Below are 22,247 nucleotides of genomic sequence, written 5' to 3'. Positions count from 1 at the left end.
CAGGGCTGCGCCGTGGATCTTGATGATTGGAGGGCAGTGCTTTGCGGTGGTGACAGGCTGGTGAAGGACCTTTGTCTTGCGGATGTTAAGTGTAAGGCCTATGCTTTCATATGCCTCCGTGAATACATTGACTATATTCTGGAGTTCAGCCTCTGGAAGTGCACAGACGCAGGCATCGTCCGCATACTGCAGTTTAATGACAGAGATTGGGGTGATCTTGGACCTGGCCTGGAGGTGGCGTAGGTTAAACAGCTTCCCACTGGCTCTGTAGTTTAATTCCACTCCAGCGGGGAGCTTGTTGATTGTGAGGTGGAGCATGGCGGTGAGGAAGATTGAGAAGAGGGTTGAGGCGATGATGCAGCCCTGTTTGACCCCGGTCCGGACATGGATTGGGTCTGTAATGGATCCGTTGGTAAGGATCACGGCCTGCATGACATCGTGAAACAGGCGAAGGATATTGACAAACTTTTGGGGGTATCCAAAACGGAGGACGTTCCATAGACCCTCACGGTTGACAGTGTCAAAGGCCTCCAAGATCGAAAATGGCCATGTATAAGGGCTGGTGCTGCTCACTGCATTTTTCCTGCAACTGGCATGCTGCAAAGATCATGTCCGTTGTGCCCCATAGGGGAATAAATCCGCATTGTGATTCCGGGAGGAGCTCCTCGGCCACAGGAAGAAGATTGAGGAGAACTCGAGTGACAACTTTCCCAGTGGCTGAAAGCAGGGAGATTCCCCTGTAGTTGCCGCAGTTGGACTTGTCCCCCTTTTTAAAAATGGTCACAATCACTGCATCTCTGAGATCTCCCTGCATGCTCTCCTCCCTCCAAATGAAAGAGGAGGTCATGTATCCATGCTAACAGTGCCTCTCCACCATATTTTGGCGCCTCAGCAGGGATTCCATCCGTACCCGTTGTCTTGTTATTCTTAAGCTGTTTTATGGCTTTGCCATCCTCGTGCAACGTTGAGTTTCACTGAGTTGCTGGCGGGTGACATGCTGCGGGATGGAATCGAGAACACTCAAGTCAAAGGCAGAGTCTTGATTGAGGAGATCTTCAAAGTGCTTCTTCCATCGGGCCCCGACAGCCTCGGTGTCCTTGATGAGTGTTTCCCCGTTCTTGGCCAGGAGTGGGGTGGGGCCTTGGGAGTTTGGACCATAGGTGGCCTTGACTGCAGTGAAGAATCCTCGCATATCGTGGCTGTCGGCCAGTTGTTGTATCTCCTGTGCTTTCTCCATCCACCATCTGTTCTTTAGGTCCCGAGTTTTTTGTTGGACCTGAGCCTTGAGCAGTCTGTAATTTGGTTTTGCAGCTCCCGAGTTGGGCTGTTGGTTGAGGCTCAGAAATGCTTTGGCTTGCGATCTATTAGTTCTTCGATCTCCTGATCATTTTCATCAAACCAGTCCTGATGTTTTCTGGTTGAGTGACCAAGTGTCTCTTCACAGGCACTGGTTATAGAGGCCTGGAGGGCAGACCAAACGCTATGGGAATTCAGCATCTTAGGGTCATCAAGGCACGCCAGATTGGCTGTGAGGTGCTGGCTGTATAGGGCTCTCTTAGCTGGGTCTCTAAGTGCCCCGACATTAACTTTTTTGCGGAACTGCTTCTGTTGTCCCCTCTGCTTTGGGGCAATGTTAATGTTGATGATGGATCGGATTAGACGGTGGTCCGTCCAGCAGTCATCAGCTCCTGTCATAGCGCGAGTGATGCGCACATCCTTGCGATCCCTGGCTCGGACGATGACATCGTCAAGCAGGTGCCAGTGTTTGGAGCGAGGGTGTTGCCACGATGCCTTGTATTTGTCCCTCTGGCAGAACAGCATGTTGGTAATGAGGAGTTCATGTTCTAGACATTTTGTCAGGAGTATGGTACTGCTGGAATTGGCTTTCCCTACCCCCTTGCAGAAGAAAGCAAGCCCAGCCAATAACGAGCTGTTCCAATAGGACATGTAATGGTGAAGGACAAGTAACACCCACTCGTGTTCTAGATGAAGAACAGGAGTACATCTGGTTGAGCAAATCAACATCGACTTCATCAGAGTGACTGCTGAGAAAGTACTGCTCACAACTGCGAGAAAAACCTAGAAGGTGCACAAAGATGTGCTGTGTCTGATAAATCCTTGACAGAATTCCAAACTTAGGTGAAAGAGAAAGACATCCAAGTTTGTACTGAATGGTGATTGATGTTTGTTAAGTATATAAATAAATAAAATGTGAAGTATATTTACCTACAGTGTGCAAGGTGTTTTCTAGTACATGTGGCTAAAGTGGTGTTGTTGTAACCACGCCTGTGGCTAGTTAGTGATTTCTATTAAACACTGACCGAGACAATTTGAAATGGGCAAAACTATGTCAAACAAAATCTAATATTGGCAAGGCGTTATAAAAAAGGGGCAAATACTTAATGATTGGCATCAACTGGAGAGAGATCAATGGATATCTTGTAGTGATGCTCTGCAATGACTAGATTATCAAACAACAAAGTAAACAGAACACTGAGTTTATTGTGAAGGCTGTAGAGTACAAGTCTGAAACCATCATATCCAAGCTGTATAGGCCTCCACTTCAAGTACTGCAATCAGTTCTGGTGACTGAGGCATGTGAAGCATCCAATCAATGGAAGCAATGTAGAAAAGGGACAAGAGGCTGATCCCTGATGTCAAAGGACTGAGTTACGAGGAAAGATTAGAAAAATGCGATTCTTCTGTCTTGAAAGATGAATGCAAGAGAACTGTATACATTTGATAAAGTGGAACAGAAAGAGTTAAATCAAAAGCAGTATTTCAAGTTATATTGCGACTTCAAGGCAAGGAGATATAGGTACAAACTGACTAAAGGTACTTGGGACTTATAAGGAAGCACTTCTTCATACAGTGTGACTAATGGCTGGAATAGTCTTACAGTAGAGCACCGGAGGCAAACACTCCAGAATCATTTAACAGCAAGCTAGATACTGTGGGAGTTTTTTTTGGCGGTGGTGGTGGAGGAGGAAGCAAAGAGTGAAGAAGGGAAAAACACAATAAATTTCTATAGAAGCACGAGTCAGACAGCTACCTTATCCATACTTAACTTTGAGCAGCTGCAGAATGGAGGCCACTGCGCGTGCAGACGCGCCAGTGTGACCAAAAGAAAAATCTATTCTCTCCTGCTATGTCACTCCTTACTACCCACCCACCTTCGCCTGGAGGCCATCTCATTTCATGGCAACTTAAAGGATATTATGTCACTAATATCTTGCATTCAATCTTCCCTGCTAACCAGCTTTACTTAGAAAGTACTGATGCAAGGACAATAGTGCAGTACTTAGAAGGGTAAAATAGATAACTTCTTCGGCATAAGATGAACACATGTAAATTTCAAAGGAGGAAAGGTGGGAAAGGGAGTAAGAAAATGGAGATGGCATAGAATAGAAGCAAGTTTAAAGGCACATATACTGAGCATAAGGGAAGGGATACTCTCCACACCAAAGCTCTTTTTGGAGTCCAAAGAGGCTGCAAAGGAAGATATGTAGATAGGAATCTGTTATTTGCTCTGTGTTGCTGGAGAAGTTGGTATTGAGTTAACCGCACAGACACTGATCAGCTGCACTTCCTATGGAGCTGTGTGGGAACAACTTATTTGACAGAAGGCAAGAAAGGGAGAGAAGCAGTGGCAACAATTTGATGCTTCACAAATAGATGGAAGCAGATAGATGGCAATATAGGATGGGAGCTTTAGAAAAGGTGATAAGAAGCTTAGATAAAGAGATAGATTTTTGAGATTTCTAAAAAGGTAGGTGAAAAGTAGCAAGATTCAAGAAAGGAGCTCCAAATAGAAGGACTGAGACAGCTGAAGGCTTTGCAACCAATGTTGGGGTAAACAGCAGTGAATGCACAAGAGTCCAGAATGAGAGGAATGGAATTTTCCAGAGAGGACATAGGCCTGGAGGAGACGACAGAGATAGAATGGGGAGAAATTAATAGACAAGAATTTTAAATATATTGTGTTGAGGGATTACAAACCAGTGTAGATCAGTGAGGATAGAGGTAACGAGCAATCAAGACAGGATACAAGTGACTGGGTTTGGACACGTTGAAGTTTCTGAAGGGAGGAGGATGGGAAGTCAGCAGGGAGAGCACTGCAATAGGTAAGTCTTGAGGAGACATGGGGATGGATGGTGGTATAAGGGTTGCAGTAATGTCGGGGTAGAGGTAGAGACAGAGGTAGATGATGTTGCAGAGGTGCAAATGGTATTGATGAATGATAGGATGTGGGTCAGCTCCGGGTTGAATAAGACATCAAGACTGCAGGATATGAGCGGCAGACCAGGTTCAGCTTGAGAGAATGGTCAGAATGAGGAGGAAAAGAAATACTTGGATTTATATAGCGCCTTTCACGACCACCCTACATCTCAAAGCGCTTTACAGCCAATGAAGTACTTTTGAAGTGCAGTCACTGTTGTAATGTAGGAAACACGGCAGCCAATTTGCACATAAGCAAGCTCCCACAAACAACGTGATAATGACCAGATAATCTGTTTTGTGTTTTGTTGATTGAGGGATAAATATTGACCAGGACACCAGGGATTAACTCCCTTGTTCTTCTTCAAAATAGTGCCATGAGATCTTTTGCGTCCACTTGAGAGAGTAGACAGGGCCTCAAGTTTAACGTCTCATCCAAAATACTGCCTCTCCGACAGTGCAGTGCTCCCTCAGTGTCAGCCGAGATGTTTTGTGCTCAAGTCCCTGGAGTGGGACTTGAACCCACAACCTTCCGATTCAGAGGCACAAGTGCTACCCACTGAACCGCAGCTGACACTAGGATGGAATCAATGGCCAGAGAGTAGAGTTTGTGGTGGAGCCAAAGATGCTGACTTTGGTTCTTCCTGATGTTTACTGAAGGAAGTTGGGACTCATCTGGACTTAAAGCAGATTAAATATCTCCCATCAGAAAGGAGGAAAATATCACCATAAATTTGTTTTCTTGAGGATAGGGGATGAAAGAAATAGTCAGCACTCCCTCTTGAAGATAAACTTACTGTGATTACATCTCAAAATAGCAAACCATATTGACTATAATTTAGCCACTTTTATGCACAGCTGATACACATTATGCCAACCAATAAACAACAGCGCAAACAGTTTTGTGGAAGTGCTGCAGGTTGTCAGATTGTCAATGTCTTTTCATATAGAAGTTAATTCCCTCCACAAAATTGAAACTGGAGAAAAACATTCAGAAATGCAATAGACTGATATCAAACAGACCTTTGTTTTCTTTCAGTGTATGTGGTATTTTATATGGAATTATTAATTCCATTTTCTTTCAGTATATGGGGTATTTTATATGGAATTATTCATTCTGTATAAACTGGCAAACATGCTGAACTCTGTACTCCATCAATGCTGCTGAGAAATTGAATTTGAAAAACTTCCTTGATTTTACGTGCATTGCAATATGAAGACTGCTGCTAACTTCTAAAACAGAAGTGATCCAAATATAATGTGTGCCAATTGAATGGGTTTGTGTAAAAATATTCTTCCTCTTCTTGTGTAAGCTGGTTTCATTTTCACTTATGCTGCTGACAATTACTCAAAGAAAGCAGCCTTTGCTGAAGTTTGAGATTTCAGTTCACAAAAGATGGTACAAAGGAACTCCAATAATGTACAGCAGTATACTGTAGATTTTCAATCCTCAGTTTTCCCACTGTGGTTACATTTCCCAAAATAGTACTATATGCTACATATGAAATTCGCATACTGGAGCATTCTTCAGCAGTCTTTTATTTTCACTCAGCTTCCCTTTTTATTCACCAAGGGCTGTTTAATACACTCATTTTGTTCCTCTACTTGTGCTGCCATTTCTGTACTAGGTACTCCAGGTGCACCAATATGGGAGAATCACCACACCCTCTAGATTTTACTTTTACTCTTGCACCTTTCCAGTACCCTCGAATTAGGGAACTGCTTACTATTCAACACATCAGTCTCCCCTCAGAAGCCCCCCCCCCATCACACAGCTTGCCAACAGAAAAAGCGATGAACAACTTTAATCCCGCTCCACCACCACTAGAGGTCTTACCAAGCCCCAAAGTACTGAAGTTCCCTCTCTGCAGAAAAAAGTCTGATTCTTTGGGAGGTTGAACCTGCATCCTTCATCTTCACAGGGGTGCACCTCGGTACCCACATGCATCCATTTTCTGATTACATCTGAGCCATTTTTCTATATTAAAAGATGCTATGCAATGCAAGTTGCTATTGCAATCAGCGTGCAGGCAACATTTGCTAGGCTGACCCTTGATAGAGGTCAGAAATTTTGGGAAGAGGCAAGAATCATTAAAAGAAAACTGCTTACACCAGTAACTAATTGAATACAATAAAGGAGTTGAGTTGGAGTTGAGTTGAAGGAGCTGCAAGTTGAAGAATTTCTTTTATCTCAACACTATTGAGCAATTCCCATCTACCTTGTAAAGTCAACCAGTGCAGGGTTAGCAGTTTAGTTCTGTGGTGTGAACTCAAACTAGTTTCACACAAACTTTCTAGCCAGAGAGAAAAGACTTCCCCTCAATTTGGCCAATTCTCATAAGTAAAAAGGACATTGCACCAAAATACCTAGCGCTCAACAACATAACTATTCCCAAATATCAGTGCTTCACACACCAACTCGAGCAACTTATGGTCAAACACATTTAAATTCGATCCTACATAGGTGGTGGAAGGGGTTTAAATTATTAACTTTAAAAAAAATACTTGTGCAAGTTACTACATTTACCTCCCCAACTTCTGTCCTTCTCCTCCAAATGCCTTAAATGCAGCCCTTGATTTTACAAAGTCTTGATCTCGATGGTCTTCCATGTCCAGGTTGACCTGCCCACCTCGGGCCAATCTCCGAAGCTCCAGTGGAATCTCACTGTGAATGGCAGAATAAAAGATACTCATTCTAATGTAAACAAATGTGAATCAATGCAAGTAACTGGAACTTACTCCGTTTTACTCAATGTTCCATATAAAGAATTAAAAATATTAATTTCTGAAAAGTATTATTTCGGAATTGCTCTGAAAGTAGGCAGCCTTAACTTTCTCCTGAATTCAAATGAGCTGCACTGCAACATCACTAAAATCAGGTGGTGGGAATTCTAGAGGTTAGCTGAGAGACCAGTACTAATGCAAAATACATGCACTGACCTTGGCAGGTGGATCAAAACAATGATGATTGAAAAATACAAGGTAAACTGGTATAACTACCTCCCTGACAGAAGGCTCTTTATTACATTAAAGGTGCTATATAAATGTTATATCTGTTCATGAGTGGCCATCGCCAGAATAGGAGATTCAATTCTGCCAGCCAGCTTATCACTGATAGTTTATCAAGCATTCCAGAATAAATTGGATTATCCAAAAGTTTCACTTTTTGTTCTAGAATGACAGAACCTTGGTCCTAACCATGAAGTTAGAGCACTCAGTAGGTAGCACCCTCACATGAGTCAGAAGGTTCTGGGTTCAAATCCCACAACAGAGACTAGAGCACAAAAGTCTAGGCTGACACTCCAGTGCAGTGCTGAGGGAGTGGTGCTGTCTTTCAGGTGAGAAGTTAAACCGAAGCCCCGTCTGCTCGCTGAGATGGAAGTAACAGATCTCATATTTCTAAGAAGAGCAGGGAGTTAACATCAGTCTCCTGGCCAATATTTATCCCTTAATCAGCATCACTAAAACAGATTACCTGGTCGATATCACATTGCTGTTTGTGGGACCTTGCTCTGTGCAAATTGGCTGCTACATTTCCTACATTACAACAATGGCTACACTTCAAAAAGTACTTCATTGGCTGTAAAGCGATTTGGGTTGTGAAAAGCACTATATAAATGCAAGTCTCTTTTTTTCTCTAACCATCAACAGTACTGATAATTTCTCAAACTATCTGCAGTCAACAAGAATGTTAAAATAACCAATTGCAACATTGAGTGTGCATCTCCTACCTATAATCCAAAAAGCTTCAAATTATCTAGTTTAATTTGAAAATGCTGAAGACTTATACACCTGCTGCTAAAATACTCATACCCAATAAAGGAAAGCTGAAAGTGTATAATTACCAAGAATCCAGGTAAACAATATTATTTAAGGCCAGAAAAGAGTTTTGCAAGAATTGGTCATATTTATTTGTTTAAAACTACTGATTTCTTCTCTACAGTAAAAGAATGGAACAGATCTGACATCAGAGGAGGCACTATCCCGAAAAGGAATGAAAATGCCATTTCAAGATGCACTTAATTGAAAGAGATTAAAAAATTGAAGGATTCGATGATGAGTTTGTACTCTCTGGAATATGGAAGGTTAAGGGGTGATCTGATTGAGGTTTTTAGGGTTTTGAAAGAAATTGATAGGGTTGAGGAACATTTTCTACTAGTGAGAGTCGAGGACAAGGGGATTATAACCTTAAAAATCAGAGCTAGGATATTCAGGGGAGAAGTTAGGAAACATTTCTCCATGCAAAGGATGATAGAAGTATGGAACACTCTCCCACAAAAAGCAGTAGATGCTAGCTCAATTAATAGTTTTAAATCGGAGATCGATAGATTTTTGCTAGACAAGGGTATAAAAGGATATGGAGCCAAGGCAGGTGAGATGGAGTTAGGATACAGATCAGCCATGATCTCATTGAATGGCAGAACTGGTTCGAACAGCTAAATGGCCTACTCCTGTTCTAATGTTAACATAAATACGTTTGGTTGCTAAAGATTAGACCAAGGTGGCTGATTCAAAGAATCAGGTTATGGAACAACCTTGGCTTGGATTAATTAATGCCTCCAGTGGCAGCACAGTGAAATGTAAAGAAAATGCATTAGCTCATGCAGTGTCCTCTTACTGCCACTAGATGGCCCATATTTAATAAATGTTGCATCTTTTACAACAACCCAGTTATGTAACTCAAGGTTTCCCCATGTTTTTACTAGATATATTGGTCAGATTTAAATACATTTTGCTCCTGTAGCTAGAATTTATCCAGTACCAATCATCTTAGACAAGTTAGTTTGGTTACAAATAAAGATGCACCAAGAGCAAACACAGCATACAATTAAATTCCAACGTAGCCATTCATAACCAGAAGTGTGGAAGAAGTCACTTGACACTTACCCTCGTCTGATGGCTTCTAGGAACTGGGCATTGGCAGGGTCAGTGTAATTTCTCAGCTCACCGTCATCAACACTGAAACCACTTTTCCAAAGCTTCAGTACAACATGAACCTGTTGAACAACATTCAGAAAGATCTGGAATCCAGTGCAGTCTTTTAAAATAAAGCACAATAGATTCTGACAGGCAAACTGATCCCTTCTCTAATTGCCAGTACTCACAGGTATAAAATCCCACACACCTATCTTCAATTTATTTTGGAGGATACATTACTGTCCTAGTCCCCTAATTAGCTCACGGACTGAACCTCAACAACATTCCTGACAATATCTGATCGATATTAAACAGTGGGAGCAATAACTTTGGAAATAAAACACGACTTTATGTTCAATTTGATGCTCACCTCAATTTGAAATGCAAGCGTATGGTAAAGGTCATTTGTCTTACTCTGAACATTATTAACATTTCCCAGAACATGAATCGATTTGAATAAAATATACAGCCATAGAAACATAGAAAATAGATGCAGGAGTAGGCCCTTCGAGCCTGCACCACCATACAATAAGATCATGGCTGATCATTCCTTCAGTATCCCTTTCCTGCTTTTTCTCCATACCCCTTGATCCCCTTAGCCGTAAGGGCCATATCTAACTCCCTCTTAAATATATCCAATGAACTGGCATCAACAAATCTCTGTTGCAGGGAATTCCACAGGTTAACAACTCTGAGTGAAGAAGTTTCTCCTCATCTCAGTCCTAAATGGCCTACCCCTTATCCTAAGACTGTGTCCCCTGGTTCTGGACTTCCCCAACATCGGGAACACTCCCTCAATAGCAAGAACGTCCTTCCTCAGATTAGGAGACCAAAACTGAACACAATATTCCAGGTGAGGCCTCACTAAGGCCTTGTACAACTGCAGTAAGACCTCCCTGCTCCTATACTCAAATCCCCTAGCTATGAAGGCCATCATACCATTTGCCTTCTTTACTGCCTGCTGTACCTGCATGCTCACTTTCAGTGACTGATGAACCATGACACCCAGGTCTCGTTGCACTTCCCCTTTTCCTAATCTGCTGCCATTCAGATAATATTCTGCCTTCGTGTTTTTGCCCACAAAATGGATAACCTCACATTTATCCACATTATACTGCATCTGCCATGCATTTGTCCACTCACCTAACCTGTCCAAGTCACCCTGCAGCCTCTTAGCGTCCTCCTCACAGCTCACACCGCCACCCAGTTTAGTGTCATCCACAAACTTGGAGATATTACACTCAATTCCTTCATCTAAATCGTTAATGTATATTGTAAAGAGTTGGGATCCCAGCACTGAGCCCTGCAGCACTCCACTAGTCACTGCATGCCATTCTGAAAAGGACCCGTTTATCCCAACTCTCTGCTTCCTGTCTGCCAACCAGTTCTCTATCCACGTCAGTACATTACCCCCAATACCATGCGCTTTGATTTTGCACACCAATCTCTTGTGCGGGACCTTGTCAAAAGCCTTTTGAAAGTCCAAATACACCACTGGTTCTCCCTTGTCCACTCTGCTAGTTACACCCTCAAAAAATTCCAGAAGATTCGTCGAGCATGATTTCCCTTTCATAAATCCAGGCTAACTTGGTCCGATCCTGTCACTGCTTTCCAAATGCGCTATTTCATCCTTAATGATTGATTCCAACATTTTCCCCACTACTGATGTCAGGCTAACCGGTCTCTAATTATCCGTTTTCTCTCTCCCTCCCTTTTTAAAAAAAGTGTTGTTACATTTGCTACCCTCCAGTCCATAGGAACTGATCCAGAGTCGATAGACTGTTGCAAAATGATCACCAATGCATCCACTATTTCTAGGGCCACTTCCTTAAGTACTCTGGGATGCAGACTATCAGGCCTCGGGGATTTATCGGCCTTCAATCCCATCAATTTCCCTAACACAATTTCCCGCCTAATAAGGATATCCTTCAGTTCCTCCTTCTCACTAGACCCACTGTCCCCTAGTACATTCGGAAGGTTATTTGTGTCTTCCTTCGTGAAGGCAGAACCGAAGTATTGGTTCAATTGGTCTGCCATTTCTTTGTTCCCTATTATAAATTCACCTGAATCCGACTGCAAGGGACCTACCTTGGGGGATCAGCTCCACCAAGTTTTGAATGCCTGCGGAAAGTTTCAATATTCATTCTAAGGCTACTTATTGATCAGGAACTGGAACAAGTTTCTTCCCTCCTCTGCTCACAGCAGTACCGTAGCCTTATGGTTATAGCAGTGGACTAGCAACCAAGGTCATGGGTTCAAATCTAAGAATTTCTGGGGTAGCAGAAACCCAATTGGTTCCCTGCTTCGGGGAGGGGCCTGGCACCCCTGCCTGGCCTGGTCTAGAGGTGACTCAAGAGCCAAACTATGCGGTTGACTATAAATGACTTCAGTGGAACTAGGGATGTGTAATAAATCCTGTCTTTCCAGTATTGATCACATCCAGAGAATTTAAAAAAAGGAGAACACCATGTGGAAATACTTGTCAGTTCTGAAATTGGAGAGGACACTTGACTTAAAGCTGGCTGGGAATCTGGCTAGAAACATTTTTACATCATTGAAATATGCATTACAGTACTTGAGAATTAACTAATTCTGCAAGGGATTGAACTGAAAATTAAGTTCTTTTCTGATGGCTTCTAGGAACTGAGCATCAACACTGAAACCACTTTTCCAAAAGCTTCAGTATAACATGAACCAGTTGAACAACATTCAGAAAGATCTGGAATCCAATCTTTTTAAATAAAGCACAATAGATTCTGACAGGCAAACTGACCCCTTCTCTAATTGCCAATACTCACAGGTGTAAAATCCCACACATTTACCTTCAATTTATTGTGAAGGGTGCATTACTGCCCCAGTTCCCCGATTAGCTCACGGACTGAATCTCAACAACATTCCTGACAATATCTGATCTATATTAAACAGTGGGAGCAATAACTTTGGAAATAAAACACAACTTTATGTTCAACTTAGTGCTCACCTCAATTTGAAATGCAAGTGTATGGTAAAGGTACGATTCTCAGGGTCATCTACAGTCTAGATAGGTCAAGATCAAAAAATACAGACCTACCAGCAATTTAACAATGATGTGTTTCAAATCTATCCCTATATATTACAGTTGTTTAAATTGCATAGTTTATTCATGACATTTTTAACTGAAAACAATGACATTAAACATTACTTTCACTGACTCATTGGAGTTATTCCACTCTGGTCCAACAGAGATTTAGATTACACTGAAGCCAATATACACCTTCTTATAAAACTTACATCTTGTGCTGTCTCTGGTCTCCTCTCTCCTGTAACATATGCAGACTGCTCTGCTTCAGTTGCTCCCAAACGGTATCCACCACCACCAAACGGCTTTGAAAGAAAAAAAATGAAAGTTTCACAGCCTGGCCAAAAAAAAAGTTCAATCAAAAAATATATGAAGTCTGCCTTCTTGTGTTAAAGGAAAAACTAAAACCGTACATCATTAAACTACAGCAGCCATATCAAAAGGTTAGATTCATATCACCTGTCAAGCTGAAACTGGAAGTTAACTCATTAACAAAACAAATCTGATACACAAGGAATCAAGAAATTGTGCATAGAAAATCCAGTGACTTATGTCCCACCTAGTGTCGCACGGTTCAATTCGAGTCCACATTAAGATAGCTGTACGTGGGGTGCTACAATTGACCTCAGCAGTGTTGGACTGAAAGGGGGTCAAGAGGAGAAAGAAGAATACAAAAATAAATACAGGATGCCCATTTCCTATCTCTATCTGGAAAATCTGATTGGTAAGTGCCCATGTATGAATGTTGCCAAGGATCAGGCTTGGCTGCAATATCCCAGCAAGATGTAGAATTCCAAGACACCTCAAAATGAGGTGCCGAGCAGTAAAGAATAAAAAAGAGCTGTATTAACATAGCAGCTTTCCCAACCTCAGGACGTAATTTCAAATCTTTTAAAACCAATTGAGAAACAGCAAGGGATTACAGAGAGAGTTCTAAAGAGCAAGACGAAGATGGCTAGAGGCTCTGCCACCAATGGTGGAATGGAGGGAGTTGGGAATACACAGGATGCCAAAATCACAGGACCAAAGAACAAGGGCAGCAAAAAGAGCTAGAAGAGGTAGGGTGGGTGAGGCTGCAGATTTTGAATTCAATAGACTGATGGACAGGGTGCTGATGAGTACTGTGAACAGTTCTGGTCTCCATATTATAAAAAGGATATAGAGGCACTGGAGAACTTGCAAAAAAAGATTTACTGGAAGAATACCAGAACTGAGAGGTTTTCCCCATCAGGAAAGATTGTAAAGGCTGGGGCTTTTTTCTCTAGAAATGAGAAGACCGAGGGGTGACCTGATCGAGATCTTTAGGATTATGAAAGGCTTTGATAGGGTAGACATAGATGTTTCCACTTGTGGGGGAGATCATAACTAAGAAAGAAAGACTTGCATTTATATAGTGCCTTTCACGACCACCGGACGTCTCAAAGCGCTTTACAGCCAATGAAGTACTTTTGGAGTGTAGTCACTGTTGTAATGTGAGAAACTATGGGCCATAAATATAGGATAGTCACTAATACATTCAATTTGGAATTTAGGAGAAACTTCTTTATCCAGAGAGTGGCTAGAATGTGGACCACGCTACCACAAGGAGTAGTTGAGGCGACTAGCATCGATGCATTTAAGCGAAAGCTAAATAAATACGAGGAAGAATAGGATATGTTGATGGGGTTCAATGAGGAAGGGTGGGAGGAGGCTCTTGCAGAGCATGAACACCGGCATGGACCTGCTGGGCCGAATGGCCTGCTTCTGTGCTGTAAATACTATGCAATGACAGTGGTGGTTGGGGACGAAATTTAATATTGGGTAGGACGCAGGCAGCAGAGTTTTGGATGAACTGAAATTTATATGTTGTAGAGCTTGGCCGAGTGTCACAATTGAAAGCCGACCAACACTATTTTTGGAAGAGGTGTGGAGAATGTGGAGAAAAGCATTTAGGAAAAAAAAGGCTCAATACACAAACATGCTTCAAAAATCATTACCAGTTTGTAACTCAAATATCTTTGCTGATTTGTTATTTGTAAGCAATAAAATAAGCAAACATATAATAGCCAGGCTCCATAGGAACTCTGGCACCTCAAGGCGAATTTCTGCAGTAGTCCTAATCAAATTCTGCATCAGAATATAGCGTCTGTGGCATGTCTGTCCAACATTGGGAGACATCTCTGTAAACATTTTTTAAAATAACCCTTAAATAAAAAAGTCAGTTCACAGACAAATTGTAAACACCAACTTATTTGTTCCTATCCAATTATAATGGGAAAACTATTTTTGGAATGAGCAGTAAAAAGTGGTGCGGAAGAAATTTAGAGTTCTTGGACATGGACTATAATCAACCTAGAATCATAGAACGATTACAGCACGGAAGGCGGCCCGTCAAGCTCGTGCCAGCTCTCTGCAAGAGCACCTCATCTAGTCTCACGCCCCCGCCCTTTCCCCATAGCCCTGCAATTTTTTTCAGGTACTTATCCAGCTCCCTTTTGAAAGCAGTGATCGAGTTTGCCTCCACCACACTCTCAGGCAGTGCATTCCAGATCCTAACCACTCGCTCCGTAAAAAAGTTTTTTCTTATGTAGCCTTTGGGTTCTTTTGACAATCACCTTAAATCTGTGTCCTCTGGTTCTTGACCCTTCCACCAATGGGAACAGTTTCTCTCAAACTACTTTGTCCAGCCCCCTCATGATTGGAACAGCTCTATCAAATCTCCTCTCAACCTTCTCTGCTCTAAGGAGAACAACCCCACCTTCCCCAGTCTATCCACATAACTGAAGTCCCGCGTCCCTGGAAACATTCTTGTAAATCTTTTCTGCACCCTCTCCAAGGCCTTCACATCCTTCCTAAAGTGCAGTGCCCAGAATTGGACACAATATTCCAGTTGAGGCCGAACCAGTGTTTTATACAGGTTCATCGTAATTTCTACTCTTTTGCACTCTTACAGGCTGGAAATTGGCCAGCCTTGCGCCCATTTTTTAGGCAATATTTTGCCTTTTTTGACGTTAAAAGATGCTCACCTAAATTGGCCAAAGTTATGCGCCGGCGGTTTTGAAATACTACTGAAAAGTGGATCGCCGGCGTGCAACGCCAAAAAAACACAAAACTGCTTTAAATTGGCGTAAAAATAAACCCCAGGTAAAAAGCTGCATTGCAGCCTCAGAAACAGCAGTAAGTACAAAGACCTGCAAAAAAGGCAAGTTAAAGTTTTTATTTTTTTAATTCTTTTGCAGCAATTACTTAGTTAAGGATCTTGTAAATGGTTTGTGATTTTTGATTTTTTGCAATTTGTGTGTGTGTTTTCCTGCTTCCCAGGGCCTGTCTTTTTAGCAGTAATCAGCCTCGGACTAAAGTTGGCAAGGACCGCGGTTTCTACCGCAAATCCTTGTGCAACACCGCTTTTTACCATCGGCGCATTTTGTTGCCAATTTTACCCCTTTAAAAAAAATAGCGGTATTTGTAACGGTATTTTTGCGCAAAAATGCCGATAGTGCCAAAAGTTCAATTCCTAGCCCTATACCTTTATTCATATAGCTACTTTAAGTACAGCCAGCCTTTCTAGTACCTTGTCTTTACCCCATCCAGTACCTCCTCGACCTCCTCCACTACTATGCCTATGAAAGCATCTTCTTCCTTTGTGAAGACAGATGCAAAGTATTCATTTAGCACCTCAGCCATACCGTCTCCATGCGTAGTTCTCCTTTTTGGTCCCTCCCTGTCCCCTTCTCCTCTTACTACCCTTTTACTATTTATATGCCTATAGAAGACTGTTGGATTACCTTTTATGTTGACTGCCATTCTATTCTCATACCCTCTCTTTGTCCCTCTTATTTTCTTTTTCACTTCTCTGAACTTTCTATATTCAGCCCGATTCTCAGATGTATTCTCAAATGGACATCTCATATGCTGGGACACAATTGATTATCACTATGAAATCAGCATAAAGCTGTACTGTTGGTACTGACAACAGGCTAGGCAGTCACAGGCCTCAACACTCTGCTTGAAGGCTTTTAATACCATACATACTTTAGATCTGCTGGATTCTCCAGGACCTTTGCCAGTTCGCTCAACAGCAACCGCACCGTGTTCCTTTGCTCCTTTAAACAGATCTTCTACTACTTCATTAGAATTCTTCTTTTTTGGAGGACCAACAATTTGCTGTCCACTTCTTTCTGAACCACCAGCATAAAACCTTTAAAATAACAAACATGCATATAACCGCTTTGTATTAACCTATAGGAAACATTCAATTTGCTTCATGTTTTCAGCATTTCAATGGTATAAAACAAACAATTCCAAATGTTTATTTCAGTACAATTTGTTCAATGGTGTACTTTAGTTGTCAGATGTGCTGGCTCACCCCATTTCTAACAATGGGACACTGTGCAATAATTACTTTTGCTTATTACAGGATTAACCAATGCCACAAATTGTATTTGCACAAGTACACAGTAGCACTAAATCTCAGCATTAAACAATTTCTAGAACAGTACTGTAAACTCGTTTCCTTGTATAGGGCACATACTAAGTTAGGGTTTCAAAGCCAACACTTAAAAACCTGAGCATTTGAGTAGTGTTTAAAGTCAATAAAGCAGTGGTGTTTAATGATTTTTTTCCCCCTAAGACCAATCAAATACTGTAAAAAAAAAAAGTAAACTCACTGAACAACAACAGACTTAAAATTGGGACTCACAATACTGCATCAAAAAAGAGTGTTTGTTTCCAAATGTTGATGTCCCACAGCATGCTTTATAAACCACCCAACCCCCTCCATGTCACACCAGCAAGTGGGCCAAAGCCTCTCTGATTAAACATATTTTTATTTTACATCATCTCCAACCAACCAATGTACCGCAGGCTTCACACTGCTACATGCACTAGGAAGGAACTCTACCTGCACAATCATGGAATTGTATATCATAGACATAAAATACAACAGGAACATTGACAGTTAAATGAATGTGTAATGGAACATAGCAATAAAATGAGAATAAATCCTGCATTAGTTAACAGCCCACATGATTCTGAAAGCCCCGCAAGAGAAGAACATTTTTATTTTATGGCTTCTTAATGGCTATAAATGAAAAATGGAAAGTGAACGTAGTTATGGTTTAAAGTTCTGGAGAACAAACTAACCACAGTGACCGAAAGATTGATTGCTATTTCTTCAAAGAAAGGGATAACAAAAATGGAGCGCTGTTGAAAATGATAAGAACTGTGTCTCTGAATACAATTTGGGTTAAGGCCTGTCAAATCAGACATAACTACAGATATTTCCTGAACTTGCTAGCAATTGAGAGGTTAATGATGTGTGTACAGACATCTGAACCCGGCATTAAGAAGTGTGCAAGAGTCCAGTTTCAACTCTCCCATGACCTGTCCCTTGCTCTGTGTCAGAGTGCACACACTCAGTACCTGGCTAGGTAGCCTCAGCTCACCTGCAGCAATCAGGTGGGAAATTCAATGGCTTGCAAATACAAGTCCACATCAATATTTGATTCATATTTCAGAGGACCCCCCCCCCCCCCCACTTGCCAAATCCTAAAAGTCTCCAACAAGACAACTCACAACAATCCATATTCAAAATGGGCCAGTTAAATCCCTTTACGTAATACTTCTAAGTTACAGTATGTGACTCATTTTTGCTGTCTGACTGCATACTCTACAAATAATAAGGGTGAGGACCCCATTGGGTAAATAATAAGGGAGAGGTCCCCATCGGGTACATAACTTACTGGCAGCGGCGAGAGCGGCCCTCGAAGGAGCCCGAGTGAAGACGGGATGATATGCTGTCTCCCTGTTGCCAGGGTCAAGGATGTCACATAGCGGCTGCAGGGCATTCTGGGGGGAAGAGGGTAAACAGCCAGAGGTCGCGGTCCATAACAATTAAGAGGTTAATGACAAAGGTAGAAAGAGGGATGACGTCCTGCAGGTAGAGTTTAGGGAGCTAGGAGAGAGATTAAAAAGCAGGACCTCAAAAGATAGTAATCTCAAGATTACTCCCGGTGCCACGTGCTAGTGAGTACAGAATAGGACAGAGCAGATGAATGCTTGGCTGGAGAGATGATGCAGGTGGGAGGGCTTTAGATTCCCGAGGCAGTGGAACCGTTTCTGGGGGAAGTGGAACCTGTACAAGCTGGACGGGTTGCACCGCAACAGAGCCGGAACCAGAATTCTCACGGAGGGTTCGCTAGTGCTGTAGGGGAGGGTTTAAACTAGCTTGACAGGGGGATGTGAACATGGGAATAGATTCAGAAGGGAGAGAACCAAAGCTGAAATTGGAAAGCAGAAAAGTAGAAAGTGAATTTGGAAAAAAGAAGAAACAAAGGCTAGAAAATAGACAACAAGGGAGTTTGTCAGTGCTAAATGGTATATACTTCAATGCAAGAAGTATAGGGAATAAAGCAGATGAGCTGAGAGCAGATAGACCCTGGAGAGTATGACATTATAGCTTTTACTGAGATATGGCTGAAAGGGTAGGTATCGCAGCTCAACATTCCTGGTTACAGGGTTTTCAGACGGGATAGAGAGGGGGTTTAAAAAAAAGAGGGGGTTTGCAGTATTGATTAAAGAAACAATTACTGCTGTCAGGAGGGATGCTATGTTAGAAGGATCATCAAATGAGGCTATATGGGTTGAATTGAAGAACAAAAAAGGGGCTGGGAGTATACTTGTAGACCCCCAAAAAGTCATAGGGAGATAGAAGAGCAAATTTCTGAGGTGCAAAAACTATAGGACAGTAATAGTAGGGGATTTCAACTACCCTATTAACTGGGATAAAATTAGTGTGAAAGATGTAGAGGGTGCAGAATTCCTAAAAATGCATTCAGGAGAATTTTCTTAGCCAGTATATAACACACCCAACAAGGAAGGGGGCGGTTCTGGACTTAAGTTTTAGGGAATGAAGCTGGGCAGGTGGAAGGGGTCTCAGTGGGAGAGCATTTTGGTGGTAGTGATCATAGTTCAGTTAGATTTAGGGTAGTTATGAAAAAGGACAAAGATAGACCAGGAATAAAAGTTTGCAATTGGGGAAAATAAATTTAGCTCAGCTGAAATGGGATTTAGCCAAAATGGACTGAAACAGCTACTTGAAGGTAAATTAGTATCAGAGCAATGGGAGGCATTCAAGGTCCCCATCGGGTAAATAAGGGGCAAGCCTCGATCAGATTGGTAAAATTCAGTAGTGATAACCACCCCACAAAAATCAAGTAGGGGCATGGCACAGGCCGTAATCCAGTAAAAGTCAGACAGTAATGAATTGGAGGAGGTTACCAGGACATTCTCTAATGTACATTTTATTCGACTGTTTGATACATCATTGCTCATCATGTACCAAGCTCAGTAGGAACAGAGTACAACTGTGTCGACTGCCTGGACCCCTCACACTTCGAATCATAGAATGATACAGCACAGGAGATCTTCGGCCCATTGAGCCTCTTTGGTAAAGTTATCTAATGAGTCCCACTCCCCTGCCCTTTCCCCATAGGCCTGTATTTTTTTTCTCCAAGTATTTATCCAATTCTTTTTTGGTGTTTGGAAGTCACAGCATGTAAAATATATTGATGTGTTCCAATAAGGAAAAAGACTTCAGTGCATTGTACAGTACAGACAATGACAAAATTGCAGTTGAGAAATTATTGATCTGCAGACCTTTGGCCCTCGTCCTCTTCGTCATCTTTCTCTTCATGCCACAAATCTCTGAACGAGGTTACTCGGGCATCACTGCAATTTAAATATAGGAGATACATTACTACAATTAGCTAAGTGACACTTCACCCAATTATTTCCATTCAATATTAGTAAATAAATAAGGTATAATCATGTTAACTACCCTTCATTAACTGAAAAAATGCCCATTAAGTCTCCCCTCCGAGGACAAAGTGAAGTTAGCTAGGGCACAGAACATTGGCTTATACTATAGCAAAAAATGATCTGATGGCATGTTTAAAACAGAGCCAGTCAGAAATCAAAAAATGATTGATTAAACAAATTTTATTTGACATAGATCGGCAGCAAAATATACCAGGTACAGGCTGTTAAATAGCATGCTACTGTACTCACAAACACATTACATGATTATGGTGGTGTCACCAAGACACAATTTCTTTCTTGTTGCCAATTCATGAGGTCTACATTTACACTGGAAACTTGTTACTGCCCTTAAACAAGTACAATCTCCTAGTGGAAACATAATCCACCCCAGAGCAATACCCATTTCACTTCCTGTTAGATACCTTACAGGATGAACTGTCAAAGCACATTGCCCTGCTCAAACACAGATTAATTGGGGTGTTTTTGAAGTGGCTGAACAATTGTTCCAATATCCCAGAAGGCTCTCACCCAGCATGGCAACTGACAATTCCCTGGTGATGAGATTTTTTATTATTTTTTTTAAAACGAGGTACATTGCATCATGGCCCATACACTGTATGCAAACGGAAGCACTAAATCCATTTCTGGATATAACATTCAACTAAGGCAGAAGACAGCAAATAGTGCAGAAAAGAGTAAAAGCTGGGATGGAATCAAAGAGGACTGCGGTAAAGGATGCCAATATAAAGGAAGCAGAAATAAAGGTAAATTAAATAATCTATGACCTCAACATTCCCACCTATCCAAATATACATACACACCACATCTAAATCAGGGAATCTTTTTCCCATCCCTTGCATTTGCACAGGGGTATTTCCACTGCATACCTGTAATAACCAACAATTGTTTGAAGATACACAACCAATTACTTTACAATTAGCTTTTGTATTCTTGGCCATTAGAAAAATGCCAACAAACAGATTTGGTACTGCAAGTGTTAAAGATAAATCCTGGCAGCAGCATTGTTACACTCAGCCTCAAGAATAACATTAATCACAAGGCCGGCCATAACATAATTTGGAAACAAATCAAGAACCAGTGTTGGAAACAGTTTTAAAAGTTCACTTAGGTCGTGGCATGTGCACATATAGCTGTAGAATGCAAGTTCAGGGGATGGAACCCCAAGACTGATGTGTTCTGTTTTGTACTCATCATAATAAAATGTCTGTGGTGAGGGAAAAGGAACATTTCTTTCAATGCCTGACATCCACTATTAGCAAACAGTTCACCTAGGTCAGGTATAGCAAGAGTTAAATATAGAGGGAAACACTCTCTACTCTACCCGAGTCACAGGTTTTCATTTTCATCTCAGGCAAGCACCACCTGCTGCGCCAGTGGGCATTCCTATTTCCCAACAACTTTAGGCTATAGTGTAGGGATAAAACATATTGTTTTAGCGGGCCACAGGTTCCTGTTCCCAGTCATCATCCAGTGACCCGCATTGGAAATGAATACATGTGGACATTAGTGTAACCTGCCAGCTTGGGCAAAGACAGCGGATCAATACCCCAGTAAGGTATTAGCAGCTAAGGAGATGATGGAGGAGAATAATGAGGGGGGAAGCACGAAGAATCATAGAGTTGTATAAAAGCAGAAGGCCCTCACCTTGATGCCACAGTTCTGGAACCTGTGCTGGGTTCAGGCTGTGGAAGAGTTATAACATCATCGTCACCACCTTCTTCATAAAAGCTGCCCAGGGCGAGCTGCAAGCAATCGGAAACATACGATATTTGATACCTTTCTTGGAGCATCAAATTAACTTAATGTGATAGAACAAGAAATCTAATTTCAATCATCATTTAAAAATGGCACCCAGGCCAGTCATAGACCCTTTATGTGACCATATAGAGTGTTTGAGAAATTTGAAATGGAAACAAAATGATTAGATCATCAATGTTATGTCATTGATCTGCAAGGCGAACATCTTGTCCGATGTTCGGAAAACATGCCAAGATAATAAGAATTAACAACTGATGTTAAGCAGACCGTAACTATTCCCGATTGTTGCAGCTTACTGCTGCATTTTGTTTGCTTCACTCAAATCTGAATCTGTTTATTACACTAGTCAACTCAAGACTATGTGCATTGTCTATACCAAATCAGACTGCTTTCAAAAATGGATCTGATTAAAATCTAACAACATGGCTATAAAGATTTGATGACTCACCCTCAAAGGTTCAATTAGTAAGTCAGTGTG

The 22,247-nt window shown here is 41.6% G+C and overlaps 1 protein-coding gene across 1 annotated transcript in view; it reads right to left on the bottom strand.

The window, feature by feature from the left end:
• The window catches only part of nsfl1c (NSFL1 (p97) cofactor (p47)), a 32,209-nt gene that overhangs the window by 6,090 nt on the left and 3,872 nt on the right, over positions 1-22,247 (bottom strand). The window contains exons 2-7 of the mRNA XM_070896105.1: positions 21,656-21,753; positions 19,829-19,900; positions 16,205-16,370; positions 12,406-12,498; positions 9,106-9,215; positions 6,746-6,883 (exon numbers count right to left, since the gene is read on the bottom strand). Coding sequence (XP_070752206.1) covers positions 6,746-6,883; positions 9,106-9,215; positions 12,406-12,498; positions 16,205-16,370; positions 19,829-19,900; positions 21,656-21,753 — 677 coding nt within the window. The remainder of the gene's footprint in view (positions 1-6,745; positions 6,884-9,105; positions 9,216-12,405; positions 12,499-16,204; positions 16,371-19,828; positions 19,901-21,655; positions 21,754-22,247) is intronic.

This window comes from Pristiophorus japonicus, chromosome 12, assembly GCF_044704955.1.
Source record: "Pristiophorus japonicus isolate sPriJap1 chromosome 12, sPriJap1.hap1, whole genome shotgun sequence".
Classification (NCBI taxonomy): domain Eukaryota; kingdom Metazoa; phylum Chordata; class Chondrichthyes; family Pristiophoridae; genus Pristiophorus; species Pristiophorus japonicus.
This window is presented reverse-complemented; position numbering and strand designations above follow the sequence as displayed.